Source organism: Ipomoea nil, unplaced genomic scaffold (genome assembly GCF_001879475.1).
Source record: "Ipomoea nil cultivar Tokyo-kokei standard unplaced genomic scaffold, Asagao_1.1 scaffold0327, whole genome shotgun sequence".
NCBI lineage: Eukaryota > Viridiplantae > Streptophyta > Magnoliopsida > Solanales > Convolvulaceae > Ipomoea > Ipomoea nil.
In genome coordinates, this window is record NW_017616755.1 from 89123 (window position 1) to 99520 (window position 10398).

Below are 10398 nucleotides of genomic sequence, written 5' to 3' on the forward strand. Positions count from 1 at the left end.
CCTTGGGCGGAACCACGGTTGGGGCACTACCCGTGGGTCCACCCGCGGGTACACAAGTGGAGTTGGATCGGGATTTGTTCCCCGTGATTTGTTTGTCTCGGTATTTGGTCTTTTGGCTTCCCGTTGTTCTTTTGTGGAACTATTTGAGTGTCTTCTTGATGTTTCGTATGTCTAGAACTATATGGTAGGTATCCATGTAGGACTTTGGTGTCTTGAATCGTGCTAAGTGTTCAACATGGTGTTTCGTTGGACCAAGAGGTGTCTTGTGTGTTCCTTGGAACTATCTTGAGTTTCTCCGTTGTTAAGGATGCTAGTTTATTGTCTTAATGCTAGCGTGTGTGTTGTTTGTACCTTCCGTTTGGTTGATGATAACTTGTGTTATCCATCGTTGTTGTCGTTGGGCTGTGACCCGTTCCTTGATTGAGTGTGTTTCATACCTTCGTTGTAATCCGTTGTTTGACTCCCGTGTGAGTGGTGGTGCGTGTGTGGCTCTACCTGGATTGCACGATTAGTGGTATGGGGCACTAGTCACCAAGGTATTGTAGCGGTCCTCGTGGTGGCCGTGACGTGAATATGGAGTTGTGGCCTGAGTGATGGGTCTACGTGATTGGGGGATAACATGTGTTATCCGGGACTGTGTTGCCGTGATTGGTGGTGGTTCGTTGGTGGTTATCGGTGGGGGACGACAGTCCCGGCGGAATAAGGTTGGACTTGGCTGTACAGGGGATCCTGGAGGTAATGGTTGGAAAGAAGATACAAGGTTGGGGGTAGCCATAAGGTTGGAACAAGGCATAAGGAAGGCATACCAACTCGCGATGGGTGATGTTGCGAGGACTTGTAAAGCCGGCGTTGTGTGTTCTTCTCTCGTGACGGGTGTAGTCACGGAGGCTTGCGTTGTTTTGGCATGTGTTGCCGTTGGGTGAGTCTTTATCCTTGTGTGTGGTTAACCTTTGTGGTTTGGGATGTGTTCCCGTGTGGTCTTGAGAGTGGTGAGTCTTGTGTTGACTGTTGATCTTGGCTTTTGACTTATATATATGTATTCCGTTTTGAAAATGGTTTTTATATCTTATATCTACCTATTTATGATACTTAACGATATTTGTGGGTTACTAGCATTATTCGCTGACCGGGCGTCGCCCCAATGTCTATCTTTGTATCTTTCAGGTGATGTTTAGACGAGAGCTATGTCTAGAGCCTGGTAGCTTAGCACCTTTGTTTTTTTGTGGCCTGTGCGCCAATGTTTTTAGACTGTTTTAGATTGATGTATTGGGATAGTATTATACACTTGCAGATTGTTGCCTTAGCGTTACCTAGTGTGGTATACGTGGCATAACACCCCTTTTTGGATTTCATTTATCCTGTTTCCGTTTATCATCCGCTGTGCTAGTTTTGTTGTTAATCTGCTTGTGTTAGGGCTTCAATTGGGCCTTGTTTTGCGGGGGTGTTACATTTAAAGAAAGAGATAACAGCACAAAGCAAAACACACGATGTTTACCCAGTTCGATACAGTGTGTATCTACGTCTGGGGGACGATCACATAGGCGTCCAATCCACTAAATCATAATCCAATGTACAAAGGTAAAGAAACAATAATCTCACCCAAGTGCCCCACACAAGGTATGTACCCAGTCTACACAGGTTTAGTGGATTGTTGAACGTGGAGAGCCATGCATACAGAAGTCCAATGAAGTCCCTTCACTTGGAGAGCCAACTCTGATGCAGTCCACTTCAATGACGCTCTTTACGGTTGTTCCCACAACAGTGTGATCACAGTGTCCTTTCATTTAAGCAGCAGTGATTCTTCTCAAGTTCTTCATCTTAATCACCATGAACATGTTGTGTTGAGAAGAGGCATAGTAATCAAAGATCTGATCTCATAAAACTGATAAGGAGTGTTTCTTCTCTCTTGAAAGCGTAACCCTAATTCTCGTCGAATGAGGATACTTATAGTTCCATCGTTAGAACACTCTCTCCATAGATATCTTTGACTGTAGATGGTAGGACAATATTTGAAGAATGTAATCTTAAAGATTCGGTCCATACCTTTCCAAAGCAGATACGCTGATCTTCTTTCCAAATCTGTCTTCTGTAAAACCGCGTACAGCTTTTAAGTAAACAGCTTCCTAAAACAGATCTTCAGTGTCAGTCCCTTTGTTGTTGTATCTGATTGATTAGTCCTTTGTAGAACAAAACTGACACTAAGCAAATCCTATCTTAGTATGCCTCAATAATATTGCCAATTATAAGTTGGGGTTTTTGAGCAATTAAAACACTAACAAACTCCCTATTTGGCTATTATTTAGCAAAACAACTCGTCGGAGGATTCTTGTGATTTGGGCTGATTGTTGCTATCTGCAGTATTCAGCTCACTAAGAGGAAGCTCTGTCACTAGATCAATCACTGTTGTTTCCACTGATTCGTCTGGACTGTCGTCTATAACGACATTTACTGATTCCATTACAGATTGAGTTCTCTTGTTGTAGACTCTGTAGGCACAACTATTTGGAGAGTATCCAAGAGAGATGCTCTCATCACTTTTAGTTTCAAACTTCCCTCTTTGTTCTCTATCAATCAGCACATAACACTTCGTCCCAAACACATGAAAATACTTCAGGTTTGGCTTCTTTCCCTTCCAGATCTCATATGGTGTTTTGGTCGTTCCTGGTCTAAGATAGACGCTATTCACTGTATGGCCAGCTGTGTGAACTGCTTCAGCCCAGAAGCGCTGCGGCATATGAGAAGCATGTAACATAACTCTAGCCATTTCTTGCAAGGTTTGATTCTTTCTTTCCATCACACCGTTCTGTTGAGCTGTTCTAGGAGCAGAAATCTGAGTATAGTGAATTCTCAAATTCTTTCCCATGATCACTTCTTAGTCTCTGAATTTTTATTATAGGCTCGTTCTTTTCCTTTTGAACCCTTATACACAAGGTTTTAAAAGCCTTGAAGGCCTCAGATTTTTCTCTTAGAAAGTACACCCAGCTGTATCGAGAGAAATCATCTACACACACAAATATGTATTTCTTTCCCCCAATGCTTTCAGTCTGTGTTGGCCCCATGAGGTCTATGTGAACAAGCTCTAGACACTTCTCAGTATTGATAGCTCTTACTGCTTTGTGCGGAGTTCTAATTTGTTTCCCAATGGCACATGCACCACAAACTCTCTCCAGTTCTATTCTGATCTTAGGTACTCCTCTCACAGCTTCTAGTTTGATCAGCTTATCCATATCTCTGAAGTTTATGTGACCCAGTCGTCTACGCCAGAGTTTTGATTCATCAGATTTAGATAGGTGACAGGCATTTTCGTTTGCCAAAACATAACAGTTGTCTGAGGATCGGGTTCCTTCCATGATAAGTTGATCTGTTTTGTCACTAACTCTGCAGCAGTTACGATCGAAGCACACATTCCAATTTTGATCACACAACTGACTGATGCTGATCAGATTTGCTTTCAACCCACTGACTAACAGAACCTCTTCTAAGTGAGGTAAACCTGGTACATTCAGGGTACCTTTCCCAACTATTTTCCCTTTTTGCCCGTCGCCATATGTAACAGATCCATTGCTTGGTAGAACAGCCATGAGACACTTTACATTTCCAGTCATATGTCTGGAACAGCCACTGTCGAAATACCATCTAGCTTCAGTCGTAGATGCTGTCAGAACTATAGTGGGGTAGCATATAACTTCTGACTTTCTGACCCAGACCTGTCTAGTGAACGGTGTAATAGTCTTGTTCTGATATTTTTCCTTCCTTTGATCTCTGTAATAAAAAATAACACTTAGGCCGAGTGTGACCTTTTGTTTGACAGTAGTGGCAAATGGGAGTGTATTGTCTAACTCTGACAAACTTATTTTTGAACCTTGAATAATGAGATTGATGAGTTACCTTGCCAAAGTCAGTATCTGCAGTTTGATCATATATCTTTCTCTAATCATTTTTCTGAACTGACCGAGATGACTGTCCTTGTTCAAAACTGTGAACTGTTGTGGCCTTAAACATACCCTCTTTGACAAACATAGGAGCATTATTCGAAGATTCACCTCGTTCAAATCCTAGAACCATTTTATCATTAGGATTTCTACCAGAGTCCAGAATTTTGTCTAATGTTGATGTGGTGTCCATCATCTGGATATTTTTCTTCAGACCTTCCAATTCCTTTATCAGTTTTCCTTCTCTGGATCTTATCTCAATGATAAGATCTTCTTTTATGACAAGATCTGTATTTAGTTTTTTTAGAAGATCATCCCTTTGCTTCAGCTCGTCATTCAGATTTTTATTGACTTTCACTAGTTGTTCCCAGCTTGCAACAAGTTTTGCAAATTCCATTTCAAGTTGAGTATGCCTCTCTTCAAAATCATATGTTGATATATAAGATTCTTCATCTGATTCGTTTCCGTCTGACTGAATCTCTGTAGCTGTAAACAAGGCTACAAAGTTTCCTACATTATCATCAGACTGATCATTAGATGCTTCCTCCTCATCATCACTTAGTGTAGCTACTGACATAGCCTTTTTCCTCTTGAGATACGTTGCACATTCTGCATGTATGTGTCCATAACCTTCACACTCCCTACACTGCACTGACCGGTTGAGAGACCTCCCTGCATCTGTGGAACTGTTTCTGTTCTGTCTTGTTCGGCCAGTCTGGGGTTGATTGTTCTGTGAAAAAGGTGTTGTTTCGGCTTTCTGAAATGAGGAGTTATTGGCTTTGTATTGTGTCCTGGTGGGTTGACCTTGACTCTTTTTGTTTAATCCTTTCAATATTTTCTTAAAATTCTTGGTTAGAAGTGCCAAGGTTTCATCATCTATTTCGTCTGCGTTAGATTCTCGATCAGCTTCAGCCACAAAAGCCACTAACTTTCCTTTTCTGTTTCCAGCAAGATCATCATCAGCAAGCACTTCAAGTTCATATGTGTGTAAACTTCCCATAAGTTCTCCTACAGTCTTCTTTTCCCAGCCTGTGTGTTCCTGAATAACAGTTACTTTCATCTGGAAGCGTTTAGGTAAAGATCGAAGGATCTTTTTGACTACTCTCTCATCAGTGAAAGGTTCACCAAGAATTGAGGCTCTATTCATCAGATTCTGAACCCGACTATGAAAGGTCGAAATGGTTTCCTCTTCATTCATTCTAAGGGCTTCAAATTCTTACAGCACCATTTGTAGCTTTGACTGCTTGACATCACTAGTTCCCTCAAATCTGGTTTCAAGAACTTCCCATACACGTTTAGCTTATTTTACCCCTGTGGCTAGGGTAAAGACAGATTCATGCAGAGATCCTACAATAGAGTTCAACGCTTTGTTGTTTAGATCAGAGGCATCCATTTCATCGTCTGTCCAAGTCTCCATGGGCTTATCCCCAGTGGTTCCATCAGCATTCTAAACAGTTGGACGACTCCACCCAGATAGGACAGTACGATAATGTAACACCCCCATTTTCCAAAACCAAATTAATTTATAAAAAGGCATTTATTTGATTAAAATTTCATTATTTAATTGCGGAAGCTAAACAAAACAAGGAAAAAGGGATGCTACCGCCACGTTTAGATAACAACCTATAACCAAACGCACATGCTAAAACAACACTATTGAAAACAATCCATAATTTATTCTAGCCCACTAACTACAATAATACAATTGTCAAAAACAACTTCTAAATTTTCTAACAAAACAAAACTCCAAACCTCTATAAGATGAATCGCTCTCATGCTCCAAATGTCATACAAGATGTACCTGCAAAAGAAACTAAGGAGGGGAAAAATTCAGCATGCAACAGCTAGTAAGACTTACTCCACCCCGTAAAACATTTTACACATAGCATATAACACCTTGGAGCACATAATTCCACATTAACCCCTTATTCATATTATATTTGCAATATTCCTTCATACCACTTCTTCACATTTAATTACCAATTATCAATTCAACCACATAATAAATCTAATTTATAATTTCACATAACATTTCAGAATTTACCATAACATCAATTAATTTAACATAAAATACCATAACTTCCACGTTTGACAACTTTTCTCAATATTAGGATTTAATCCTTTATTTACCACCAAGTCAATGAGGAGGAAAAGTACAAGGCAAGAGCCATTACTTCGGACCCAGTGACCAAAACCAACCAACCAGAGACCAACCCAGTTGGCTCGAGATCAATCCCTTAAGTATGCATACCCCCATTGAGAGACCTACCCCAACGAGTAGAACGAACTCGATTGTGAGAGACCAACCCCACAAAGTACATAATAATATTCCAGAATCAAATGTGAGAGACCAACCCCACAAGATCCATAACCAAATGTGCGAGACCAACCCCACACTGATTACGTTCCAAAATCAAATGTGAGAGACCAACCTCACAATAAAAATCCAGGTACAAATCCTCAATGACCAAAGTTAATTAAATATATTTTGATACCCATTAATTCGTTTATTCCACCATACTCAAATATATGTATAATACCATACTCCCACATATATCCAAATATACACAATCTCTATAACACTAAGGCTACTGTGCATGTATACAAACATACACTACACGCTATATATACAGAATCCATAGCCACTCAATCCTTTGGCATAATCATTATTAGGCTTAGCTAAAATACTTTTAATCACACAAGATAGCAATAGATATACAGAACAAACAATTTAACGTTAATTATATACATATGTACCTACTGTGCACAATGGCCCACAATCATATACTTTATATTTAACAATTACGTTTTCAAACACTACTTCACCATTTAAACATATATTCATACTAATTAAACATGTTAGGCTAATAGACTTATATTTAGAAAGATACATATACAAGCATATAATTTCATGTACTCAATTTCACAGAATCATCAGTCAATTTTCATATCGTATATAATATTCACAAAGATCATGAATCGCATAGCAACTATTCAAAAATAATAAAACAAGTTTTTAAGGAAAAGGTTTTCACATAAACACTTAGGAAAAATCAATTTTTGATTTGGGGTAAAAGGATTTTGAGTAGACATAAATCTTACCTGAATTCTCAAAACCAATAGAACCCTTGAATCCCTATGGTGAACAGATGAGAGAACTTATGATGACAAAGGAAGGAGACCAAGATTGAACCGATGAAGAAGAAAGAGATTACGTAACTTTTTTTTTCTGTTTGGCGTATTGGGGCGGAAAAGTGTCAAGAGGATATATGTGTAAATCAGAATCATATGATTTAGGGTTAGTCAAAAAGGTCATCATTATTATTATTATATATATATACTGTACGCATATCGTACATTATAGGATTAGGGTTACATGATATATTTACAATAAAAAAAAACGTTATATATATATATATATATATATATATATATATATATATATATATATATATATATATATATGCTGTAGTGATGATATGATGAAGATTCTACTATATATATTTATAAATAAATTGGAATTGCGCTGCTGTACAAAACATATATAAGTATATTAACATAAACATATATAAGTATATTAACATATGTATTTATTAGGGTTTGGAATATAAAACGTACTGTAGGTATAAGTTAGGATTAGGGGAAACATTAGGTTATGAAAATATTTTATGTATATAAGGATTACAAAACCATAAGACTTAATAATAATATAGGTTTAGGATAATATTAGATCAGACTTGGAACTCGAGTAATAAAAAAAAAATAGAAAAATACAGTGTCCAAAAATATGGGGTATCACACTCTACCCTCCTTAAAGATGCTTCGTCCCCGAAGCATAACCATAGGAAAATACCGGGTATTACAATCTTACCCCCTTAAAAGATGCTTCGTCCCCGAAGCATAACCATAAGGCAACACTAAACAAAGCAGACTCACTAATAGGGAACTGAAGAGGCTCAAAATTAAGTTCAATACACCATAATAAAGACAAGGTGTTACACTCACCCATCCTAAGAAGTATAGTTACGTCCCCGTAACTTTGATGCAAGTCCTTAGCCAAACTATACACAAATCAATTATCAAAATTATTTGACAATCACCATTAGAATAAAGCACAAAGTTCAAATTAAACATAGAGCACCACTTATCAGATATCATAATCAAAGGAAGTAATATGCAACTAAATATGCAATGTCTCACCAACTAATAAAATGGAATATAGACGAACTATTAAACCAACTAGCGAACTAAATTAGATGAATACGTCTCTAGGTGATTCACTCTCGTGTCAATGCATCACGCATCATCACCAGAAACCATATCACCGGCCTCAGCTTGAGTTCTACTCATGACGAAGATCCTTCCTCGATTGTTGTTCCCACCATTGCTGTTTTGACCTCCATTATCAGTTGCTTGATTGTTCCCATTTTTATTTCCATTGTTGCCTCCACCATTGTGATTTCGGTTTCCAGACCCATGATTGTTAGGTCTAGGTCCTCTTTGATTTCCTCCATTGCCGTTAGATCCTTGTTGATTCCCATTTTGTTCTTATGACATTCATATGCTCGATGTCCCAACTTTTGGCATTTGAAGCATTTCACTAAATTTCCTTGGCAATCCTTCCCAGGGTGTCCATTTCCACAGCTCTTGCAGTAATGATACCTCTCAATTCCATTGCGTTTCTGCCAGTAACCTTCTTGCCCATTGTTGCCACCATAACCTCCACTGCCCTTGTTGTTTTGAAATCCTTTATTTTACAATTGATTGTTGAACTTAGGTCTTTTATCCCCTTACTTGTTTTCTTCCTCATTGCTCTCCATCCTCTTCCTACTCTTCATGTTGGCTTCTCTTTCAATCAACTCCACACGATAAAGGTTAGCAGCCTTATTGTATGCCTTATTTAGTGTTTCAAGATCCAGGGCGCAAATTACCTTTTGAATCCCAAAATTCAGTCCCCTAATGAATTTCTGTGTCTTGCTATACTCATCAGGAACCAGCCTAGTTGCAAAACGAGCAAGCTCCAAGAATTTTGCATGATACTCTTGCACAGACAAATTGCCTTGCTTCAAGTGTAAGAACTCCTCATACATTGCAGCCTTAACATGTTCAGGATACAATCGATCCCTCATAGCATCCTTGAAGGCCTCCCAGTCAAAGTCAGGTTGTTGACTAAGAGCATGACCATTATTTACCCACCAAATGTCACCTTCTTGTTGCAAGTAGTACACAGCAGCCTCCACCTTTTGGTCAACAGGGCAACCAATAGCATCCAACAACTTATCAAAAGCTCTTACCCAATCCTCAAGAACACGAGGATCTTCTTGTCCGCCATAAAAAGGAGGATTGAGACTAGAGACCTTTTTAACCACATCGTTTCCATTGCCATTCTGAAGTAATGTAGCACCCAAAGCTTGTGTCAACTGTTGAAGCCCATGAGCCTGTTGAGCATTAGTGGGAGCATTGATTTCGTTCCCACCATCAATACCTTCGTGAGCGGACACGTTCCTTCTTGGCGGCATGATGACTGTTCTACAACACAATTAACAGCGTTACCGCTGGGGGGTTGTACTAAATTCAAAATTCATAGCGGGTATCCAAAAGAAGGACTACTAACACAAATGTCATCACCAGAGGTCTTAACAGGTCCACCACTACTAAACAGGCCTCTACTAAAAATATAAATAATCAATTAATTCACAATAATTCAATTACCCATAACAATTCAATATTTCAAAGTAGTCCAACTTTCATGCTCAACCAAATAAACAAGTCCACCATCTAGAGAGAAACAAAATTTCCACCAAATGGAAAAATCACAAAAATTCAATAATCCACCAAGATTCAAATATCATAACAGGTTACCAATAATCCCAAGTAATGCAAATGCACAATATGCAAAATCACAATTCCTCACCGCGGTTATTCCAAATTTTAAATTCCTAGCAAATTTTAATTCCTAGCAAATTATAATTCCTATACATACATCTCAAAACCTAACCTCCGCTTAGGCTCTTAAAGTCAACTTCTTAACATCCTAGGACTCAAACCTAGGGTTCCGATACCAATTTGTAACACCCCCATTTTCCAAAATCAAATTAATTTATTAAAAGGCATTTATTTGATTAAAATTTCATTATTTAATTGTAGAAGCTAAACAAAACAAGGAAAAAGGGATGCTACCGCCACGTTTAGATAACAACCTATAACCAAACGCACAGGCTAAAACAACACAATTGAAAACAATCCATAATTTATTCTAGCCCACTAACTAAAATAATACAATTGTCAAAAACAACTTCTAAATTTTCTAACAAAATAAAACTCCAAAGCTCTAGAAGATGAATCGCTCTCATGCTCCAAATGTCATACAAGATGTACCTGCAAAAGAAACTAATGAGGGGAAAAATTCAGCATACAACAGCTGGTAAGACTTACTCCACCCCGTAAAATATTTTACACATAGCAT

The 10398-nt window shown here is 38.4% G+C and overlaps 1 protein-coding gene across 1 annotated transcript; it reads right to left on the bottom strand.

The window, feature by feature from the left end:
- Window positions 1-8278: 8278 nt before the first annotated feature.
- Window positions 8279-9451, bottom strand: LOC109171653. Its single transcript, XM_019320725.1, has 2 exons — window positions 8727-9451; window positions 8279-8657 (listed from the first exon to the last, which is right to left on the bottom strand). The coding sequence occupies exons 1-2, from the start codon at window positions 9449-9451 to the stop codon at window positions 8279-8281; spliced, it is 1104 nt and encodes a 367-aa protein (XP_019176270.1).
- Window positions 9452-10398: the final 947 nt, after the last annotated feature.

Bases quoted from the DNA above. Each gene is read 5' to 3' on its own strand.
- LOC109171653 (XM_019320725.1), bottom strand. From the start codon at position 9,451: ATGCCGCCAAGAAGGAACGTGTCCGCTCACGAAGGTATTGATGGTGGG. The intron at 8,658-8,726 runs GTAAGGGGATAA...CAACAAGGGCAG, and splicing joins AGCAATGAGGAAGAAAACAA to TGGAGGTTATGGTGGCAACA.